Here is a 23,367-nt window from a genome sequence, read left to right as displayed (position 1 = left end):
AGGGTCTAATCCACATTACAGTTGATGTCAGAACACGAACAAAACTGGGCTTTCTGAAATACAACAGCATACATGTGTAAATATACATGTTCTCCTCACTCATACACAGCTTCTCACATCAGCATTGGTACATCGGACTCTAAAGATTCTAGTCACACTTGTTGTTTTTAAACTTCAGCCAATATAAACCTTGTTCAAAGTGTTACAAAAAATGTACAGCCTGTAACTGCAGATTGAATTGTATTGTGTGTGTGTGTGTGTGCGTGCACGTGTATCAACTAAACCAATCATACTTTTAAAAGAAATCGAGTCAGACTCAGTCCAATGAGAAGGTAATTTTACAAGGTTGAGGGGTCCCTGTCATCCACTGACTTTTAAGAATGCGTGTTTAAACATGTCCCTGCAGACACACTAGACTTGATTGCTGAAACCAGGTCAGTAGAAACCATTGAAGTTTATTGGCGGTCACAATGCTTACACTGTAGGCAGCAAACACCCTTACAAGTCTATCCGCAACCTGATCACGCGAGAAAGGATTCACCACACAGTCGCCAGAGGAGAAGGAAGAAAAAATTAGTAGGTTTGTTTGTGGGGGTAGAGGAGAGAAATACAAATAAAACCTAATTGATGAGTGTCCCATGGGCAAGAGCTGAACTAGAGATGCGTACAACTAGCAGCAACAATTGTGGGAAAGGTACAAGGCAAATAGCTTTCTCCATTAATTTTCCTCTGTAGGTTAATTTTTTTAAATATTCAAAACATTTATTATGGTTTTCATTTTATAAAAATGTATATTTTTAAGGGGGTGGGAGAATGTTAAATACTTCATGCCAGGCAGACCTTGTTATTAAGAACCCCTCCACTGTAGCAGCTTCCTCCAGTCCGCACATTCACGAGTGCAGGGTACATATATAAATATCCACACGCGCACATCCACACACATGCCGCAAGGGCTGGGGAAGACTAGACGTTACTGGCCACACGCAGCCGGGCCTCTGGTGGACTCATCCGTGTCGCTCCACAGGAGAGCAACGGGCTCCATCCCTTCTCTCCGGTCTCTACCTTTACAGAGACCAAGAACCGAAAGCACAGACTTACACCCACTTTTAAAAGCAAGAGGCATCTGTCTGAGGATGAGGGTAAGCAAAGTGGGGAGGAGGATGACACTAGGAACACCAAACACTTCTAGCTGGAGTTGTGTCACGGCAAGAGGCCGAGGGACCTGGGACAGCGTCTGTGGTCGGAAGGGGAGGGACGGTGCTCTGCATGGCTTCGAGTTCCTAATAACAAGGGTAATACAGTAACAGGAAGTGATAATTTGGGGGGCAAGGAAAAGGCAATAAGAAAAAATATACATTTGGAATTTTTACTTTTTTCTTTGCCTCTACACACTGTGTCACTAAATATATCTCTGCACGTTCACACATCCTCGTCCAGTAAAGCTTCAGGCCACCAGAATACACATTTTTTCCTCACTCGCATACACAACCCCTCACATCAGATCAGCATTGGTGCACTAGACTCTGTAAAAATTTTTCAGTCACACTTTTTTTTTTAAACTTGAGTCAATATAAACCTTGTTCAAAATGTTATGAAAAAATGTACATGTTTTTACAAGGCAGGTTGTGGCAGGACACTGAGGGTTCTCCGCCTTTGGGTGGCCCCAAGAGAGGGGGCTGGAGTCTCACATTTGCCTCTGTCTCCTCCCACCACCCTTCCCACCCCACCCCCAAGAACCAGCAGTGCCCTGCCCCCTAGTGAGTGCACTCACACCCATATTCCCTGGGGAAAACAGCTAGTTGACCTTTGCCACTTCCCCCACACCCCTGGAGGAGGGAGTCAGGGTCAGCCAGGCCCTCTCCCTTGTAATTGTTCGCCCCGCTGGGCCAGACCAAAAGGACGCTGCTCTGTACAGGTAGAGTCCGAGGAGGTGTCAGCTCATCATATCATTGCTATTCACGCCATAAGTGGAATTCTTCATCGAATCGTTGACTTCTCGACGAAATGCTGACAGGTTCTGGGTGAACCTAAGAGAGGATGCACATAGGTTGGGGGAACAGAATGAAAGGGAAACGTTTTGCCTGAAATGTTTCTAGCAGACATATGGCTGCTGAGAGGCGGAATGTATGAATTGATGGGTTCTGTTTCTAAAGTCAGTAAATCATCAGTCTTAAGACTAAGGGAAAGCTGGGCTAGTTTTGTGCCCTCTTCTACTTGCCACTTCATGGCTGGTCATAGCTGAGGCTGAAGGCCACCTTGGGTTCATGGCAGCACAGAAGGAATTTCACTGACAGAGGCGGAAAGTAACCTTCACAAAGGAAGAGGAAGAAGCTATCTCATTTCTTAGTGCTGAGAGCCACATGCTGGAGAATTGGCTACTGAGCACATGGGTTATGCCATGTAATTGAGGAAGTGATTCAAAGGACATGAAACCAACATGCAGTCCCCCAATCACACCTTAATTAATTTTAAATTAAAATGCCATATTTTAAACTCAAGTAAAATTTAAAAACTAATTGAGAAAAATCTGTTATTCAATTCAGTTATTGGAGAACTTCTAAGAACGTATGTAACTTTTATGAAATCTAAATAAAATATTTCAGACGAAAATTGAGCATCTGAATTCAGATACCATGTAAGTATAAAATACATAAGACCTTGAACTTAATAAAAAAGAATGTTAAAATTCTCAATTTTTAAATATTGATCACACACTGACAATATTTTTGGTATAACGGGTTACATAAAAATACTGCCCGCTTCTTTTTACCTTTTTGGAACATGGCTACTAGGAAACGTACAGTCAGTGATGTGGCCTGCTCTCCTATTAGACAGCCCTGTTCACACAGCGTCTGAGAGACGAGGGGCCCCCCTTGTGTCAACGACCTGAAAAACAATCTCCTAGGATTTCTCGGCAGGACCCTCTATACTCTCACCTGTCTCTGTTTTTTGTTAGGAGATTGCGCTCTATGCCCTCCATCAGGTTTTCGAAACACAGATGCATAGCCTGCTGCTTCTCTGGAGGCTGGCTGTTCACGATACTGTTCCTTAGGTCGGAAAAGTACTGCGGGTCCAGGAGTGGCACGGGGTGAAGGGAGAAGAATGGGAAAGGCGGATTAGTCCTCTGTCACCGCAGGGCGGAGGGAATGCTCTTCTCCCACAAGACTGGACTATCTACTAAAACTGGCTACCTTTATTTTTAAAATTCAAGCAAGCAAGATCATGTACAATATCTATATTTCACAAACATCAAGAACTTAAACCTTGTAAACACTCTAAGTATTGGAACTAGAACTCAGGTCGCAGGTGCTCTGCTCTCCTTGTAACACTTGCTCACGCTTGACCTCTTCTGGCTTGCCACATGTGCTGACTTCTACCGGGTAAGCGACTGCATGTGTTCAAATCATGAGTAGGATGTGCTTAGAAAAACGGGCCACTTCCCCGCTCACCGTGGGATGTTTGTGTGTTTCTCAGGGTGTCCTCCTGGAAAATGCGCACCCACCCCTGCTGCTGGCTCCGGGCATCGGGGACTGGCTCGCTTACCTTCTCATTAAGCAGTATCAAGCCGAGCAGGGGTCGGGACATAGACCACTGGTTCCTGCAGTCTTCAAAGATGATAATGTTCAGCACCGTTGACAGCATCTGGAATGGAGAATCTGAGGCAGTGATCTAGTGGTGGCTACCCAAGTTAGAATTACAGATTCCAAACAGAGGAGTTTATTAGGGTGGAAGCCTTTTCTGTCTGGGGTAAACCAGTGAAATATTTTGTGTAGCTTCACTGTGATCTTCTATTACGAGGTAAGTTTTTTTTTTTTTTTTTTTTAGGACATTTACCTTCCTGTTCTTTAAATTGACTTGATAATTCATTTTAAGATGGACCTTCCTAGTCACTCTGATTCGTGGGAAACGGGATTGGTCGAGCCAAAGATTACAGTGCAAACTCACTTTGCACTACAGCTCCTTGCACTTGTCTCAGAAGGGATGGCTTTATACCATTTTGGGGCTGTGATGGGAATGTGAATTACTTCACTGTTTCCTTGGCAAGTAATGTAGACAAAGACGAGTTATGGGAGTAACAAGCTTTATGGCTGGATACTGCCAGCCCATGCTCCACTTACAGCCACGGGTGAGCAAAGTCATTGTCATGGAAGGAGGACAGTGTTCATGGGCCAGGCCCGAAGCCCAGGGGCTGCTGTGACACTCAGAGTGTCTGTATCCAGTGATTACTCAACACACCCATCATCCACTGCCATTTTAAGGATAAACTTCTCCTGGACAGCATTAGTCTGGTGAGATATGAATCAGACTCACTGTTTTGCTTGGCTTCCCCTCTCCTGAAGAGAGGTTCTTCCAGAGGGAAAGGAAAAGAGAGAGAGAGGTTCTTCCTCTGTGAGGCACCACCGTTGCCTGCTAACCCTCACGTTCCTCACCTGCTGGATCATTTCCGGATGCTGCTGCATGATATGCAGGAAGCGGTCACTCTCCTGGTTCAGGGGCGTTGTCCTCTTCTTGGTGCTACGTGACAGCTGCTTGAAGAGGTACGTCACAATGTGGTCCAGGCAGGAGCAGCAGCCCGTGCACACCATGGTGTCTAGAAGAGAAAGGGGAGGGCGGGGGAGAACAGGGACACTGAGCTGCTGCTGGTGACTTGGGCAAACATGACTGCCCTTGGCTGAGGTCCCAGAGGCCCCTGGTCAGACTGTACTGTGACCAGTTCAGCCAAGGCCACTGCTCAGAATGCTTTCTGTTAACGCCTCACCCTTAATACAGGTCTCAGTTTGAAAGTGAGTGTGTGATAACAATGTAGATTAGATGTATGTCTTCTGCTTCATAAAAAAATAACAAATAGTTTAGACGTAGCAAGTACTCCTACTGTACCAGACATTGTGCCAAGGACTTTGCAGATATTATCTCTAATTTATCCTCTTGAGGACTCCAGGAGATAGGCTTTCCATTTTACAAATGAGTAAACCAAAGTATGGAGAAGTTATGTGACTTGCCTCAAGATCCCACTGCTAGTAATTGCAAGGGCTGTGAACAGAATCCAAGAAGTGTGAGCAGTGAGCCTACCCTCTGACTACCTGGGGGATGCTGATGCACCAGCTTAGCATGGCCTATCAAACACCGACACTGGCTAGGGTGGGTGCTGGCTTTTTTTGTCTCTGGGGCGTCTTGGGGGAGTGTGCCAGTGGGGACTGCAGACTCATCCATGTAGTTCACAAAGATGACACTGCAGTGCAGCCTGTGGACAGAGTTCTGACTTGGTGAGGCTCAGGACAGAGGACTAAGGGATGAACCCATAAAAGAGGAAACCATTCTGCTGCTGTTTGTGCAGAGGTCCTCTATTTTAAGAAGCTATGAAGCAGCCTTCCCAAGCTGGCCCTAGATACCGCTGTCCGCCAGCTGAGGTAAATGTGCAGCAAAGGAGTGCAGAGGTATGGGGAACTCCCCAGGGCGGACAGCCTGAAAGTCATTCTATGCACTTGCAGTGTATCAGGACTACTTTGCAGTTGACTTAACCTTCCTATTTATGTTGTGCTCAGCCCAATATAAAAGCGTATTTTATTCTCTGAACACACAGTAAGATGGCTGGAAGGCATCCTGAGGACAAAGCGGTCGACAGGAACCAGCTGGAGCAGGATGGAAAACGTCTGTACTAGCTGTGTAAAGCTCTCCCATAGCTTCGACTGCCTCAGGACAGACTCCAAACACCCCGACACGGCTGGAGAGCACCCTTGTGATCTCCAAGTTTGCCCCTGCCTCTCTCTTGCTCCAGCTTCATTCCTTTTCATCCTCTTCTGCACGGTGTGCAGCCATCTGGACTTCTGGATCTTTCTTGCCTCTAAGTGCTAGTACTTGTGGTTCTTGCTGCTAGGAAGCCCCACCGCCCCCATCCTGGTAAGACCTCTGTAGCCTTTCGTGCACGCTTGACACTGGCTCTTCTGTCTGCCTTCCCTGACACCCCTCCTGAAATCCAGGGGTTTAGGGATGCTTCCTGAGAACTCCCATAGCACTTCAAACACCCCCTGCTGTCCTGCGTAAGTGAAGAGGCAGGTGTCTGTTTCATCCACAGATAAAAAGCTCCTAAAGGACAGGGACTGTGTGGTACTAATCACTGTATCCTTAGTGCCCAGTACGTGTCTGGTCCTTAGGAGGTGATCAGTAAGGATCTGCTGGGTGAGAATGCAACTGTGGCATGCTCTGTTGGGAGGGCCAACTCCCTAAAGCAGTAATCCTTTGGATACTAGGGCAAGATTCTCTTTTTTGGTTTAGTTAAGTGGTAAAAAAAAACAAAAACAAAAACAAAACCCTGCCAACCCAGGTGCTTACCAAGTGCAGTGAGTCCTTCAGATATGGAAGAGAGAATATACATGATGACATGAGGTTCTAGGCTTGCAATAAAGTTCATGTGGTCCTGCGTCAGGACTTCCAGTAGTGAATAGTAAGACTGGCTGAGCTTGGGGTAGTCCTGTGGGAAAACAGGAAACCGAATATCAGCTTAGGTGCTGTGAACCTCAGCATGCAGGGAGCAAGATCTTGAATAGAAGAGCTCAGTTCCCTTGATATGGGAAAATAAAACACCTAGTTGGAGCTAGGTTATAGTTCTCCAGAGAACTGTTCAATCATGGTCTCAGGCCAAGAAAGCTTGAACGGGAGGGATCAAGGCCTGTCAATGAAGCTTAAGTCTTACCAGGAGGTCACTGTGGGGAATGGAGAGGAGCAGCTTGATGAAGGTCTGAAGAGCATTGTCCAGGGCATCGTCTCCATAGAGACGGAAGACTCCAAAGTTGACATAACTCCCACTGAGAGCAGCCTTCAGCATGGAGAAGCAGATGGAAATGCCCTTGAGCTTCAGTGCATAAACCTGATCCTTTGGGACCTCTCCTAGGGTCAGGATGCGATTGCCTGAGTAGACACGTGATAAATATTTATTTAACCACATTACAATAGATAGTTTACATACCGACTCAACTCTCTTACTCCAAAGGTTCTCAGTGCCAGTTGACACTATAATACAAACATATGAGCAATCCAACATGCCTTGCAGTGCTGTCCTGGCTGCCACCTGTGCTAGCCCCAGGCCCCTACTGCACAGAGTGTGGTACAGGTGCAATTCACTTCCAGGGCTGTGCTCCTTGGAAGCACTTACCATACATTGTTATCATCTTGCTAGTTTCTCTGAAGAGTAAAATGCCATTGGGGGAAGAGACATCAAACTGGAGTCGCTGGGATCTGTGCAGAGAACACAGAAGGAGAGTCAGAGGTATGATGCCAGAAGACTGGGATACTCCAGGCTCTCAGCTGAGTACCTGGGGTGATTCTTTTTTCACTAAGATGTGTAGATTACCTACCCTAATGTGAAATAACCAAGCTAATCAAAGGTATTTAACCAGTGATATAGCTTATATCTTGAAGGCCAACATGCTAGATTTAAGTTCTACGGCTCAAATTGAAAACATGAAAAAAAAAAAAAAAAAAAAAAAAAAAAGAGGCAGCAGATAAAATTACTGTTTAAAACTCTCAGTTTTGTTTGATGAAAAGTAGAGCTTGTAACACTGTCACTTCTTGGGAGTACTAATTCAGTCTTCAGACGTTAATCTGCATTTACCTTAGCTTAGGTAGCAGCTAAGGGCGGGGACATGCCTCCTTACCCCTTTCTATGGCGAGAAGGTGCAAAGGGACTGGGAATGCTGCACCATAAGTCAGGCAGGGCAGGCAAACATTTAAAACTGACCTGAGATTTTAATTCCTCACTGTGCCCTAGACCAGAGCAACTCTGTTTGGTTTGCTCTACCTTTTAATGAGCTTCCCTCCCGACGTTGACTCCGTTGGGACCTAGCTCTACAATATGCCCTGAATCCTTTCACTTCCTCTATGGTCCTCTGCTTCCACTCCTGCCCCCTACAGTCCCATTCTTCCTGTGACAGCTAGAATGGCACTGTTAAAAAATGTAAATGAGACCACTTTAATTCGCACACCTCAGCAGCTTCCCGCTGCACTGAGAGCACAGGCCTGTTCCTCACTATTGCAGTGCCACGTTGCTGTGTGGGGGCCCCTGCCCACCAGACCCCCCTGTGCACCATGCTCCCTCCAGTGGTACTGTTCTGTCTAGCGCCAGCAAGCTCATCCCATAGCAGGACTTTGGCAGTTGTTTTCGATGTTTAGGATGCTCTCTGCCCTCTCTCTGCAGGGCAACCAGATTCTTTCCCGTCACTCAGACACCAGATTAAGCATCACCTTCTCTGACCCCTGCTCCCCCTCAATTCCTTTGTTTTAGTGCACTGTTTGTTCCTACCCCTTTCCACTGTCTGAAATGATTGTCTGTGCTTGTTTTCTGTCTGTCGCCCTCCCACAATGTAACGTCTAAGAGGGCCAAGGTTTTGTCCTGCACAATAGCTTAGGACACTACCTGGCAAAGAGCAGATGCTCTCAAATCTTTATTTTATAAATGAGCAACTCCTGACTACAAGCCTTGCGGGAGGAAACCACTTCTTTTGAGTACCGCCCACTCCTCACCAAACTATTCTCTCGGAAGAGCTATGAGAGCTATGAGGCAGAAATGTCGGTCTGAAGTTCTAGTTAAGTCAAAGTGCTGATTTTTCTTTTTCTCCGTCCCTAAATCACTGGGAAAATTTAACAATTTGGTGTTTTGGAAATTGCTCTTACTTTCTGTTAAAGTAAATCTGTACTGATCCAGCTGTAATTTGCCTATTAACTACCTTTCTTAAGAAAGGGCATTGTAGTGTGTCCCCAGTCACTCTCAATTGCCTTTACAAAAGGTGAGGGGCACAGCATCATTACCAAATGTCCACTTTTGTGTGTGTGCAGGGAGATCAGAATCCTGGCTGCCAAACTCACTTCTTGTAAGAATGTACAATGTGAGACTCTCTTCAGCAGTGAACCGTATCATCTTCCACAATATGCCTGAGACACTAGATAAAGCTGACTGTCTTCAGGCTGACTCAGATAAAAGGGCAGCTGTGCCCTTCCTCCTTACCTGTTATGCACTAATTCAGCCATCAGCTTGAGCACAGGTGTGGTACAGGCTGGGTCGTGGTACCACAGCTCAATTGCCCGCTGGAGAATTGGCATGTAGGATGGGTATCTGTGAAGAAAAAGCTAAGGAAGAATTTTGAATCCAGGAAGGACAGAATTTAAAATTTCTCAGCTCTGGCCTAGTACAAACCGTCTGATTACAATTCTCTAATTTCCTGTCTTGCTAAATCAATTTGGAATGATTGTGTGCCCTTTAACTTGTAATAGGTACCTAATAATACATTGTAATTTATATACTGTCTTTCTTCTGAAGAGCACGTGTTTCATATTGTAATTTATTCTCTTACCACATGTGGTATGAAAGGGAATCAGCCATTCTTGTCACGTAACTATTGGAGAAACAGAGGCACTCAGATTTGAAATGATTTGGTCAAATTATGAAGGTTTGCCTTTCTAATTCCTAGTAAAGCAGTCTTTTTTTTTTTTTTTTTTTTAAGTAGATTGAAGTGTCTCTCTTTCCTAAGTGCAGCAAAATTCCCGTGCAACAGTTCCGCAGTGGGAGAGTTCACCGGGCATTCCCATCTGTGACTCAGAGACGCCGGGAAGTGGTTCAGTCACTCCCCCAGCTCAGTGAGCAGGGCAGACGGTATCGTGTCATCAGACCACAGTGATACGGCAGCTTACAGGACATGTGTATAGCAGGTGTTCCAGCCACTCTCCACCCTTTCTGCCTGACACTCCTCCCTCTGCCTTCTTCTCCAAGGACCCATCACTTATTCAAACACCAGTGAAGGCCAGCTGTGATATGCGTTAGGATACATCCATTCAAACAGCATCATGAAGCTGGTCTTGGCATTGAAGGCAAAAGCTATCCCTCTCAGGTCTCTTACCAGGCCAACTAGAGTTCGCTGCAGAAGAAGGCAAAAATATGTTAAAAACAGAAGAAAAAGCAAACCTCTAACCACCTGATGGTGCCTTCACATACCTGTAATCAAATTCTTCCTCCCACCATTCAACAAATAACCCTTCCCAAATATTTGTAATTGGCCTCTTCCATATGAGAGTGAAATCTTTTCCCTTGGCAAATTATTTTCAGAACCAGGCTATACTAAAAAAAGGATAGTCCCTGGCCCATTATGGCAAAAACAGAGCCTAACCAAGTTTGAAGACATTAATGTGGTAAATCATGCAGAAAGCAGAGAAAGGAGAAAGCTTACACAAGAAGAGGTAGGGAAAGAAGGGAAATAAGAAGAGGTGGACAATTGTGTTCCCTGAAGGCCTGGCGCCACACCTAGTGACTGAAGGTGCCCGCGGCACCTCGGGGCCCAATGCGGACCCTGCTGGGAGGAAGACCGAGGAGGCCACACAGTTCCTGGAAATAAGATGAATGGGCCGAACCTTAGAGCTAAGAAGTACTATAGTACACTTTTTCAGAGAGAGACTGAGGTCCAGAGGTCAGGTGACTTGCCTGAAGTCATGCTGCAAGCTGGCAAACAGGCCAGGAGTAAGCCTCACAGCACCAAGACTCCAAACCCAACACTTCCTCTCTCAGTAGAACTTTTACTTGTGGGCCCTGAACAGCACTAAGACTCCTTGTAAAAGCTAGCAGTTGTCAGTAGACTCAAGGAGGTAGCACATTGTGGATCCCAACTCCTTTGTTAAAAAATGTCTGTACTAACAGCCTGCCTTAAGCAAACAGTGCCATTCCTAAACCCATACCATGAGCTCCATGTTCAAGTCTCAGACATGGTTCATCTACAGACTTGTTACAGGAGGTGTAACAAAGATGGTAGCAGTTCTAGTTCATGGCCACGATGGTTCTTTTCATTAACTTTACCTGCATTATATGGAACTAATGTGATTGGGAAAAGGGCTGACATCCCTCAGTTATCCTTGACATTGGCTGTCACTCTAGCCTACATTATTGGTATGTTCCACACTAACGTAGCTTTGAATGGTACTCATCTCAGACCCTAAAATTACACTAGTATAAAGAAGGGGGGGGGAGTTAAGTGGTGCTGCTCTCTGACTTCCCTGCTAACTTGAATTTAGAAAACTAAGAGGTTTTCTAAAGATGAAAAATTAACATTTTAGAACGTCAAGTAGTACCTGGCATTTTGGGGGGCAATACCCTTGGCTAGTTGGTAGGTCTAAAACTTAGCTTCAGTGTCATATGGACACTATGAAAACATCCTGCAAATATTAACAGCACAGTGTCTTCTGGTTTTGGTACAGAGATCTACAGGTAAGGAGATGTACATGAAGTAAAAAGATAGGAAAAGCAAAATCTAAAAATGACAATTTTGAGAGCCAGGAATCAATAATTAAGCGTAAATTTAAAATGCCAGTCCTGGCTGGTGTGGCTCAGTGGATTGAGTGCCGGCTTGCAAACCAAAGGGTCATCAATTTGATTCCCAGTCAGGGCACAGGCCTGGGTTGTAGGCCAGGTCCCCAGTGGGGGACACGCGAGAGGCAACCACACATTCATGTTTCTCTCCCTCTCTTTCTCTCTCCCTTCCCCTCTGTCTAAAAATAAAACAAATCTTTAAAAAAATTCCATATATATAGAAATTCATAAACCCTTTTAAATGACTCATGTATCAAAGACATTTTAATGGAAATTAGAAAATACAAAAAACTGAATAACAAAAATGTTAGACATCAAAACTTGTGAACGTAATGCTACTGGACTACACACCTAAATATGGTTACATGGTAAATTTTATGTGGGTTTTTTAAAAAATACTTTTTAAATCCTCATCTGAGGGCATGCTTATTGATTTTAGAGAGAAAGGGAGGAGAGAGGGAGAGAGAGAGGGTGAGAGGGAGGGACAGACAGACAAACAGGCACATATCTACGTGAGAGAGAAACAGCAACGGGTTGCCCTGACCCTGGATCACACCCACAACCCGGTAAGTGCCCCAACCAGGAACTCAACCCACAACCTTTTGGTGTACGGGGTGATGCTACAACCGAGTGAGCCAGCCAGAACCTGTGTGTGTGTGTGTGTGTGTGTGTGCGCGCACGCGCCCGCCCGCGCATGTGTGTTTTTATCATAGTTAAAAAGACAACTTCTGGATAATATACCTAGAGGCACATTTACAGTCTTACATGGCTACAAAAGGAAATAAGGACTGAAAAGTTAAGAAGTTAGAACAGAATAACCCCAAGGAAAATATATGAAAATAAAAAGAAATGAAATACAAAACAGATAAAATAGAGCTAAAACAAAGTAAAAAAAAAAGAAGACTAATGAAACTAATAGAATATTAAAAAGGAAAAGGGAGTGTACACTAGACAGAGATTAACAAGGCAAGGCAAAAACATAACTTTATGCTCATACATTTAAAAACTTAAGACACACACACAAAAATCCTAAAGGCTGCTTAGAAACACACTTTAACTTAAGCGTTTATAAACCTATACTGGCTCTTCTATTTCAAAATCCTGGGAGTCTGGCACTCTTTTCTGTACTGCTAGCTAACCTAGTCTCCATAAGGAAATGTCCTCAACCAGAGGCTGACCAGTCAGCGGGTGAAGGACTCACCTTTGCCTCTTGCTCATTGAAAGTATTTGTGCTAAACATTTGGGCCACGGCCTCAAACGCTGCTGTGAGTGGCAGCATAAACTGCTCATACTGATCTTCATCCTCTCCTGTAAGGGAAACGAGCAGGACGTGACCCCAATATACAAAATACAAAGCTGTGTGCGCATGGAAAAAAAGACGTTATAAGAGACGAACAGATCCAAGGCTAAATCAAGGGTCCTTTATTGCCCCAACAGGTATTAGTAGTAACTTCAGAATAAAATGTATATATAGGAACCATTTTAAACTAGAAAATGGCAAAAATCATCTTGTCCAGGAATGTTCAAAGTTTTTTGATACTGACTGACAACATCAGAGATTCATGTAAATGTGTATAAGGCACTTTGCTGTTCATTACTTTTCATTCAGTGAGAACCAGTGTCAGCTGAGAAAGGACCAGTCTGGTGCGTGAGAGCTAGATGAGACTCGAACTTGAATCTGTGCATGTAGGGGCTTGGTTCACATTTTTCTTTTTTCAGTAACCTTTCATAAGCTTAAAAAATTTTAATATCACTATAGTAGAAGTAGATTTAAATAGCCCAAACTTATGATGATGCCGTTCCACTTTGGGTACCAGTAGAGCCCACACTGCTGGTATCACAGCTGGAGCTAGAAAGAGGCCCATGGCCCCTGGGCTCACATGTGCCACTGAACTGGGAAAGAAGACTTCGCTGCCCGTCCCAGGTGGTCACACCACTTTTGTGACCACCAAGATGCATCCAGGGACCTCAATTTCCAACTCCCCTATTTTACGGAAGAGAAATACAAACAGAATTTTAAACCCACTGCCCATCAGCTGAAATCTTCAGGTGCCTTCTGTTATCTCTTCCAGTTATATGGACCACGACAGTGTGGCGTAGTATTGGCAAAATCAGACTATTATTTCATGTAGTTGTGTTACTGCTGAAACAACAGAAACTATCTTCCCCCACATCTAGTTTTCTATCCTCAAGTAAAAATTTAGAACTATGTCAGATTACTTTGTAAACCTCTAGGATTTATTGCAGTACCTAAATCCACCATGAGGAGACGTCCAAGTGCTGTGTAGAAGGTAGTCCGACACCGCATGTCTGTCAGGTTGGACTGATTGTTAATACCCAAAAACGAAAAGTGCTCGCTCTGTTGAAAGAGAGAAAACAAGTGAAAACGACAGAATGCAAGCCAGTCATTTTAGACCTTGAGCCCTTTCAGGCTAATGGTTACATTGTTATTCCTTAAGGGTATGAAGGACATTAAAAAAAGGGTTTTTTTGGTTATTATTACCTACAACCAGTTTATCTTAGTATGAACATCAGATCACTAGGACCCCAAAGAGCAGCTCTAATGACAGTTAAGCCGGAGCTGTTGCTGTGGTGTGAGTCAGGAACTGACTTCGGCTGCAGCAGCACCCACCCAGGACCCAACCTAACATCTTCTTTATGTGCTGAGAAGGTGTGAGTGGGGTGGCTGGAGAGCAGAGGTGGGAAGAGGGGCTACCATCACTCACCGTGTGATTGTTCAGCATGAACTGTACCGCACTAAGCTTCACTAGTTTCCTTACACTACTGTATGTAAGGACAAAGGAAGAGGGTCAAGGAAAGTGTGATGCGAATCCAGAATCTTTATAGCGGAAGGAAACTCTACTTTATCCTAAGTACAGTTTCTTTCTTTACTATGAATTCCATACTCAGATAATCTTGTTTTTCTTAACCACTTGAGTATAACACTGTCCAAAGGGAAAGCAAATGTGTTCTCTTCTAAGCAGTATTCAATCCATGGAGAGAACACACACTGAACTCCTGTCTGTAAGAAAATAGGAAGAGCCCAGCAGTGTCCCCAAGAGTCATGCATATCCTAAAGTGACTTCCTCCACAAGGCTTCTCAGAGACAATGAAGCCCTAAAGCACCGCCAAAGGCACCCACTGTGTGCAGTGAGTCAACTTTCTCTCCCATACCTTTAGGGCGGTACTAGCTATATAGAGTCTTTGAAAGAGCTGAGAAAAAGCTCAGTATTTTAGGGTTTACTTCTTTGGCAGACCCTTGGTTGTGAAAGGTTATCGTAGAGCGATTCAAAATTTAAGCAGACCCAGTTCAAGTCAAGAGGAAGCACAGCCACTACTTTTACTGTGAAAACTTGTCAGCAGGTTGCTTCTACCGAAAGGCTGACAATCAGGATGGACTCTGTGGCCACTGAGGATGCTGAAATCCTGGCCATAAAGTGTGTACCCACCAGACAGATCTGGTGGGTTTTGTGGGTCTCAGAGATAGCCGGGGATAAATGTTAATAAACTACTGGCGGGTGGGTGGGCTCATTTTGGGAATCTGGAAATTATTCCTAGATTCTGCGTGGGCACTGTCTTTGGTTCCTGGGAGAAAGGAAGATACTTAAGTACACATAAAGCTAAATGAAAGTGAAAATAGCAGGTAGCTTCTCGCTTTCAAGAGGGCGGCACACTGCAGTTCCTGTTGTGCACAGAAGCGAGCTTAGAAAAGGATATCCAATGGAGAGGTCATTGAGAAGCTGTAGTGTCTTGGAGGTGATTGGTTCACAGCGGCCCCAGTACTTTAGGTTGGTGATGCTGGAGGACAAAAAGAAAAAAAAAAGCAGGAGACACTTTTGATTTGCCTGATTTCCTTGAGGGTTGGGAGAAGAAAATCATCCATCACGAATCACCACACATCTGCATCACCAATTCACAGACATCACAACCACAAAAAATGGGTATAAAATCTCCGTACTTACATTTGGTTGACTAGAAAAATTATCCTTCAGATAATCTTCACTACTTGGTTCCAAAGCTACACTGGCCCATACCCAGGCCCTTGGAATTCTGGGGCACTCCAGGGCTGATTTCTGCAGCAAGGGTAAGAGATTTCTGCGGCAGTGATAACATGCAGACGTATGCAATTCTGCACCTGCACCATCCACTGTCAGCTGCAGAATTCTAGTAGCCCTTGCTTCTGGATTCTTGGCTGGCAGAGTCCTTTAAGACCCCCTTTGCCTTTTTCATCTTAAATTATTAACCAGCTCATGGAAATGAGTGTTTAGGATTGGGATAGTTGGAAGGAGGAAAAATGTCATTTTGCACACAGCCCTGGGTAATTTGGCTCCTAGTGTGTGCTTTGATAAATTGACCTCCTAAAAAAAGGAAAATGTAAACAAAGGGGGCACAACTTAAAAAAACACAACAAAAAAGGGCCAATTAGGAGCTTTGTTTTCTTCCAACTTTGAAGACAAGTCAAACAAAAGCACTAGGTTTTAGAGATTCAAGACTCTCAAAGGGTGTGATGCTTCTTGAGAGGAACAAGCCTGTTTTAAAGTGGGGCTCTCCTCCGGGACGGGCATGCCTAGTGAAAATCAGCACCAGAAAGCGAGTGCCCACTAGGGGCACCCTGGCAGCAGGGAGATTGAGTGAGAGGCTGAGCACCAATCACTGGGAGGGAGGGCCATTTTCATGATGGCCCTGACAGGGTTTCACCTGTGACTCCAGAGGCTGTGGGTGAGAGTCCACGTGAACAAAATTAAATCCTTGCCTGTACAAGCCTGGAATGCTCTGGGGCCGGGCCATATCTCTAAGCACAGCTTGTCACACACTCAAATGCACAATTTTCTGACGCAAACGATCAATGCTGGAAAACCAAGGCACTGGCAGCACAATGCCAAGATCACATTTTACAGTTGCAACAGGATTGCAAGGGACACTTGCTGATGGCAAGCCAAAACACTTACATTTTTCCTATGAAGACGCTTAGGACCATGGTCTCATCATTCAAGCCCAGGACTTCCGAGAGCCGGCGGTACAGCTGGTGGCGGTAAAAGAGAAAGTAGCCGGAAACCAGGGATTAGAAAAATCATCTCTTACTACTGTTTGTGTCTTCATGTGGGACTAGGATGTGGGAAGAAAGTGGACAATGCCGGGTAGTCTATTGCAGTGATCAGCTAGTTTCTAAGTCTTACTAAATACTGGACAGATGCTGAGCTATCTTACAGTCTCCCTCAACCCTGAATTTACACTGTCACAGCCTCCTGCTGTTCTGAACATCAGTTCATGCACAGAGACTGAGAACTGACAATTCTGGGGACACCAACAGTTCTGGTTGGCCATTTGTTAAGTCCAGGGAGCACCAGAGAAGTAGGTCCACTCTTTGATGAGTCTCCCAACTCCACAGACTAAGATGATATTTGGACTACCCTGGTACATAAAGCCTGGAGACTGTAGCTGAACTGCTTCCAGCTGTTTTCCTCAATCAGCAATCCCACAAGCAGAAAGAACCAATTGAGCCAACTGAGAGTGTGTTACCTTAGAGGATTTTTGCACCTGGTCCCCAATGTAGATCTTACGAAACTGTTCAAAAAAGCTCAGCATGGCCAGTTCTAGCTTCTCGTTGCCCGCCTGAGCCAAGCGAGAATCGGTGAGGTTCATCAGCTGGAGCACCCTAGAGGAAGCAGAGCAATGATTCTCTCAACAGCAGGATATCCTGGCCACTCTAGAAATAGTCTTCCATGTCTCCTCTCCTTCCCATCCTATCTGAAAGGCATTCTCTGCAGGCTCTCAGCACTGTGCAGGGAACACATTCTCTTCTCCATTTCTGCCCCACAGGAACCACAGCCAAGGAATAAACGTGAATGATTACTGAGAAGTTTAAACCCTTTAATCCAGAGAGACTACAGACTGGGGCAGAACTCATAATCAGCTTAGAAATAGTGGGGAAAAAAAACCCTAGTACTACAATAATGGTCTTCCTTAAAATCCCTGTGAGACCTCGTGTAAAGCAATTTATTTTCTGAGTCCTAGTTCCTCATGTATAAACTGAGGGAGAATAAAGGAAGCTAGTGATTCTCAACTTTTTTTCTCAGAGCCATGAAGGAAATGGACACACATGAAGAGCGATGTGCACAGGGGGTAGCCCTTCCAGGGACCAAAGGCAGATATGCTACCTGTGACTTCATCTCTCTTCCTTGCACCCACGCCCCTGAGAGCGAGCCTACTGGGCTGCAGGTGAGGAATCATGCTGAATGAATGAGAGTAGTATTACTATAAGCGAGTCATTTAACATTTCGATATTGTGAGAATAGGTAACAAGCCATTTGTGGCGTTTCGTGAGTCAGTGTAACTCAGTCATCGTTCTGCAACACTCAATAGAGAACTGGTATAGAAGGGACTGTCTAACTCAATTTATACTGTGACACACACAGTGTCACACCAGGGTGCAAACTCAAAGAGGTATATTACATGTCATCCCTAGTAAATCTTTGCTCAACTCTTCAAAAAATGCCAATGTGACGTGCTGTGAAGACTTCTGTCAGGACTAAGGCACCTACGGGCAGATTGGCATCTGATAAACAAAATGGGGGTAGAAAGAGACTGGAGGGGATTTTCAGAATACGATTAAGGGCTGTGGACTGAAATGCTTGGTACCAATAAATGCTAAGGCATCATGGTAAGATGTGCCACCTCTAAGGAGAGTACCCAAAAGTTTAGAACCCTTCAGGGAAGCACTCCCCAGAAAGGCCAAACCAAGGCGGCCCACATCTTAATCTGAGGTCCTGTCCTTCGGCAGAACTGAAGGCCGCTCCCCAGTCTGCTTTTCCTAATTCTGCACCCATCAACTCCACGCTCAATCACCGTAAGAGTTTTTTGCTCAGGATGGTAGACAGAGTTCTTGCTATACTTATAAAAGGTTTAAAGTTGGACCTGTTTGTGTCCTTCATTTTCACAGGCAATCAGCTTTATGAGATTATATTCTGTAAATGGGGAGGAAAGCATTAACGAAAACATTAACAAATCATGTCCAATTCCTGTGGTCCCAGAACCCAAACAGAGCATGGGCAGGGGCAGGCCCAGCAGTGACATGGGAAGCCAGGTGGGAGCACTTACCGACAGACAAGCTCGCCATCCATAGCATCTTGCTCATCAGTGCTGGCAAAGGAGACCCGGCCACCAATCACTGCACCAATGATGTAAACCAGCCACGTCAGCCTTCCTGCGACAGGAAGAAGATCCACCACTGTCACCTCCAGTGGTAATTTCAAGAAGAAATCCCTCACTGTGGGGTTCATTTCTTACTAGAAGCCTCCGTTACCTGTAGGACACTATGGAGAAGCCAGAGTCTTACTTCTCATATGGAATATAGCTACTACTCTACTCGGGGGAGGGTGACGCCAGGGGGCAATCCATCAGATGACCATGGCTCCCCTATCAGCCAAGGTCATTATTTTTGGAGTGCAGTACTTTCTTAAAGTTAAACATGACCATTGCAGATGACTTTAGTTACTCTTCCCTAGTCCCCTGTGGCACTTAAATACATTTTTGTGTGTTCAGAGATAACTGATGATGGAGGAAACCCTTTGAGGGAAGGCAGGAGGGAGGTGGCAGCGAGTGAAAGGGCACCGACAGCAACTGCTCCCAGGCCTGGCCCACCGCACGCTCACCTTCCTGCACGGCGATGTCCATCGGGCTCGCGGTGGCACTCTGCAGCAGTTCCTGAAACGACTGGGCTGACTGGTCGAACAACTGCACCAGGAGCGCACACGTCTTCTCATACTCACAGCGCCCAATTGTAGACAGCTGGTCCAACTGCTGCTGGACCAGACCCGTGTCCTCCAGAGGATCCTCCAGTCCATCTCTACTCCCAAGGGAAGAAATATGCCTATTGATTTCCCCATCTGAGCAGCTCTTTTTTCTTCATTTAGCCACTCTTTCCACACTACTTTTAACTAAGGAAGGAATATCAAAAAATTTGAAGCATATGTCTTCAACCTAGCACCAGTCTCCCTTTGGAATATTTTGCTTGTTGGTGTCCAATCTTTCGATCTGAATTTCCAGTTCGTAACATACGTTGGCCTGGACAGCTCATTCCTATGTTTCTCCCCCTCAGGAGCTCTGACATCTTAGCCTCTCACTTGTTCTCAACCACTGTAAACTTTGGGATGACAAACACCCTGTTTCTGAGTGCGGCCATTCTGACCAGATGTATTTGGGAATTCAGAGACCTTCAGGTTTTAGAGAGGCAATATGATGTTTCTGCCATGTAATGTGAACCCTCAATGCGCTCTGTGGTATGTCAAGTACAGTATTACTATGGTGAAAATGTGTAAATAGTATGAAAAGTCATACTAAGTAGAATTTTTAAAAAAGATTACAAAGGGTTTCCAGTGCATGTCAAGTTTTGCCATCAAACGATTTTTGGTGCCAAACCTATGAGAAAACTTAAGTTTTCACATCTTGGATTTCAGAATTGCGGGCGGGGCCCTGTGGATTCATGCCAGGCCTTGCCTTATCTACTGGTTTGTAAATTTGAAAATCTTATCATATCACAAGCTCTCTATGATTACATCACAGCATGACAGCAGCACCACCACCACCACAACCGGCAGGTCCCAGCTGTGTGTTACCACGGTCACAGAGTGGGCCAAGTAATTTAATGCCCACGACTTCACCCAAGAGCACATGGCTGTAACCAGCTCTCTGGGCCCAGAGCCCACAGGCAAAAGCACTCCCCAACATGGTCTCACTGAAACTGGCCGACTCCTCAGGAAAAGAAACTATGTAGCTAATAAAACAATACCTCCCAGTGGGCTTCACAAATACTCAGCTTTTGAAATGATTCAAGTCATAAACAGCTGAGACAATGAACCGTTATAACAATTAAATGCAGTCGAATCTAAGCAAATTAAGAATCAAACTTGGAAATAGCCGATAAAAGAGTATACAGAGTAAGCTTAAAAGTTCTCATCACATGAAAAAACACTGTACCTATGTGTGGATGTTAACCACACTTACTGTGATCACCTTGCAATATAAAGAAATACTGAATCACTGTATCGTACACCTGAAATTAACAGAATGCTGTATGTCAATTACACCTCAATTAAAAAAAGGTTAAATGAAATCTTCAGGGTGGGGCCCTAATCCAATAGGACCGGTGTCCTTAACGAGAAGAAACAACATAGATATATCTGTGTGTGTGTGTGCACACACAGAGCAGGCCGTTTGGGGACACAGAGAGAAGGCGGGCCGTCCACAAGCCAAGGAGAGGGGCCTCACCAGAAACCAACCCTGCTGCCACCTGGATCCCAGACTTCTAGCCTCTAAAACTGTGAGAAAAATAAATGTCTGTTGTAAACAAACAAACAAACAAACAAACCCCAAAATCCAAATAAACAAAAAAGCCCCATACACACAAACAAGAAAGGTCCTTAAAACAAAGAATAACTTAACTTCACGAAGGTCATTTCTGAAAAGGTCTGACATTTCTTGAGTTACAAGTTTCTGGTCCAGTTAACAGGGCAGACAGAAACCATGTGATAATGTAATGTGATTAGTGATCAGTTGCCTAGAACTCCTGTATCTTCTAGTAAACTCTGGACTGTGTAATCCCTTTTTATCTAATATTTTAGGAGTTCACATTATGCACCTATAATTTATATACTATAATTCTTACTATCCATAGTCTATAAATGTTTCTCTCTTGTTTAAAGAAAAATCAGTGACAAGGGCAAACATTATACTGACATACTCTGCATTCGAAGACACTGCTCTTTTGGATTTTGCGCTGTTCTGCCAACGTAAGAACGTGACCACTAACAGTATTAGCTCCAATAAGACCCCCACCAAACACATTTTTGCCAACTGGGTGTCTGATCTCTGGCAAGTCTGACACCAGGCTACTGGTGGAGGAATGAGAGGGGCTGTCCTAGTGTCCTTACCTCAGTATGATGTGCACAGACTCCAAACGGGATGTGATGTAGGCTTTGGTGACTTCAGGAGTGTAAGTTTCCAGCATGTGGGGCTCTGTGGCTTTCACATATGGCACAGAGGCAGCCAGCCGCTGCCACAAGCTCAGGAGATAGTGCACACTATTTGGGGCAAATTCCCAATGCTAAGGAAAACCAAGAGAGCAGGAGGCATATTTCTTATTTATACACAATACACCAGTCCCGTGCCACTCGACACCAAGGATAAAGGCTTAAAAAAAAAAAGATGATAAACTTTTATGGGCTTTGTTCTGCGTATGGCAACTAGTCTAACGTGTTTCTTACTATTTTGGAGATTAAGCATCTAATGAGAAAGCTCCTCTATGCTGGATGAGTAAACCTTACCGCAAGGAAAACCCTGTGTTAATGACTCTCAAACATCAGTCTGTATGAGAATCACCTAGAGAACTTGATAGAAACAGAGACGCCAGGGCTCCACCTGGAACCTAGTGAACCAGAAATTACGGGGGTAGGATCTAAGCACCTGTCTTTTTCATCAGGCTCCCCAGATGATTTTGATGCGAGCCGTATCATTTGAGAAGTGTAGCTCTACATTACACGACTAAGACAGGGAGGGCACGGACTCTCTCCATTCTTCGGTCTAGCTCTCTGTACCAACCCTGCCTTTCTGGAGGTGATTCTGAGGGGATTCTCCAGTCTTGCATCTCAGCATCATCCTGGCAATTCCCAAACCCTCTTTTCCCCACATTCCCTGCACTTCTGTAATACGCATGGGTAGGTCATAATAATAACTACTCTGCAGGGTTACCCCACATACACTTATATTCACTTTCAGGGGGAGAAAAAAAGGAAGAAAGAGAGAAAGAAAGATTGTAAGATTAAAAACAGTGAGCAAGGGAACAGGTTCCCATGTTTCCATGTTTAGGAAAAAAGAGCCAAGCAATCAGACAAACCTGTAGGCTGGTCACTGTGAAGTTGGCTATCAATCGGATGACCTCAGGGTAGTTTTCCACCTTGACTAATTCTCCCAGTTGATAGTTACTCTTCAGTCGGGCCAGTAGTCTGCAAAACTCATGGTAATTGTTTGGGTCTGACAAACTCTGGTGACAGCACAGGAGGAAAACAAAATGCATAGTGTGATTCACTACACTTCCGAATGACATTTGGGGTGGCATGAGGGGAGAAGGGAAATCTATTTTAACCTCTGAGATGCAAGTAATCATTCAGAATGACCCATTTGTATAATGTGTCTTAAAGTAATTTTATAAAAAGGATGGTCACATCAATTACCTCATCTGTTCATAATAATTATCTTGTGGCTTATTAGCCTCAATCAAAAGAGGCTGAAATGGAAGCCCAGAAGGATCACATTATAGGCCTAAGGTTGTAAAGCTGACAAATGGCAGACATGAAGCACCATCTAAGATGTAACCAATCTGTTTGCTTCCCATCAATTAAAGGAAAGATAATAAAATTTTCACTTTAACATCTGTCAAATGTATCAAGTACAATTGAACTATAGTAGCGAAGTTATGCAAATGTTTTATATATTTATATTATCATGGCTATAATAAATTTATCCATCCTTATATCATGTGTATATATTACATACTTATATTGAACTTCTGATTTGTTTGCATATTATACCAGCATATTTGTTTCCTTAAATATGTCTCCCTCTACTAGCACAGGAAGACAGACTTGGGTTTGTTCACCGCTCTGTCCCTGGCACAAAGGTGTTTCATAAAATTTGTGGAATGAATGACAAATAGTTGAATAAGAAATCTCTCCCTTCTCACCTAAAAGCAGACCTATACACTTCTGTAAATAATGTACATTAAAAAAAATGGAAACAAAAACAAAGTTAAATTCTTAATTTCTTGGAGAAAAATAACTACAGTTCATTCATCTTTTCCTGTAGAAAGTGAGCTTTCCACAGCTCTGGCATTCCTGAAGCTACAGGGTACATCTCCTCTTTTGGGGAAACTTTCTCAAGAATTTTCTACAAATACAGATTCACTTAAATCTTTTGAAGAACAACAGACTGAGCTGTTTTCTGGGATTTCCACTAAGTAAAGCCTCTAG

At 44.3% G+C, this 23,367-nt stretch overlaps 1 protein-coding gene across 2 annotated transcripts in view; it reads right to left on the bottom strand.

Moving 5' to 3' along the window:
• Window positions 1-435: 435 nt before the first annotated feature.
• XPO7 (exportin 7) overlaps window positions 436-23,367 on the bottom strand; it is a 34,970-nt gene continuing 12,038 nt past the window's right edge. For both annotated transcript variants that reach the window (XM_036032649.1, XM_036032650.1), the window contains exons 10-28: window positions 22,236-22,382; window positions 21,274-21,446; window positions 18,997-19,190; window positions 18,443-18,548; window positions 16,865-17,000; window positions 16,294-16,367; window positions 15,062-15,142; window positions 14,071-14,134; window positions 13,595-13,703; window positions 12,546-12,652; window positions 9,817-9,905; window positions 8,999-9,106; window positions 7,151-7,233; window positions 6,692-6,906; window positions 6,331-6,469; window positions 4,431-4,591; window positions 3,544-3,642; window positions 2,937-3,064; window positions 436-2,027 (exon numbers count right to left, since the gene is read on the bottom strand). In XM_036032649.1, the coding sequence (XP_035888542.1) occupies window positions 1,934-2,027; window positions 2,937-3,064; window positions 3,544-3,642; window positions 4,431-4,591; window positions 6,331-6,469; window positions 6,692-6,906; window positions 7,151-7,233; window positions 8,999-9,106; window positions 9,817-9,905; window positions 12,546-12,652; window positions 13,595-13,703; window positions 14,071-14,134; window positions 15,062-15,142; window positions 16,294-16,367; window positions 16,865-17,000; window positions 18,443-18,548; window positions 18,997-19,190; window positions 21,274-21,446; window positions 22,236-22,382 (2,307 nt within the window). In that variant the 3' untranslated portion in view covers window positions 436-1,933. The remainder of the gene's footprint in view (window positions 2,028-2,936; window positions 3,065-3,543; window positions 3,643-4,430; window positions 4,592-6,330; window positions 6,470-6,691; window positions 6,907-7,150; window positions 7,234-8,998; window positions 9,107-9,816; window positions 9,906-12,545; window positions 12,653-13,594; window positions 13,704-14,070; window positions 14,135-15,061; window positions 15,143-16,293; window positions 16,368-16,864; window positions 17,001-18,442; window positions 18,549-18,996; window positions 19,191-21,273; window positions 21,447-22,235; window positions 22,383-23,367) is intronic.

The sequence above is a fragment of the Phyllostomus discolor genome, chromosome 8 (assembly GCF_004126475.2).
Source record: "Phyllostomus discolor isolate MPI-MPIP mPhyDis1 chromosome 8, mPhyDis1.pri.v3, whole genome shotgun sequence".
Lineage (NCBI taxonomy): Eukaryota > Metazoa > Chordata > Mammalia > Chiroptera > Phyllostomidae > Phyllostomus > Phyllostomus discolor.
Note: the sequence above shows the minus strand (reverse complement) of the source record. Positions and strands in the feature narration are given on the sequence as shown.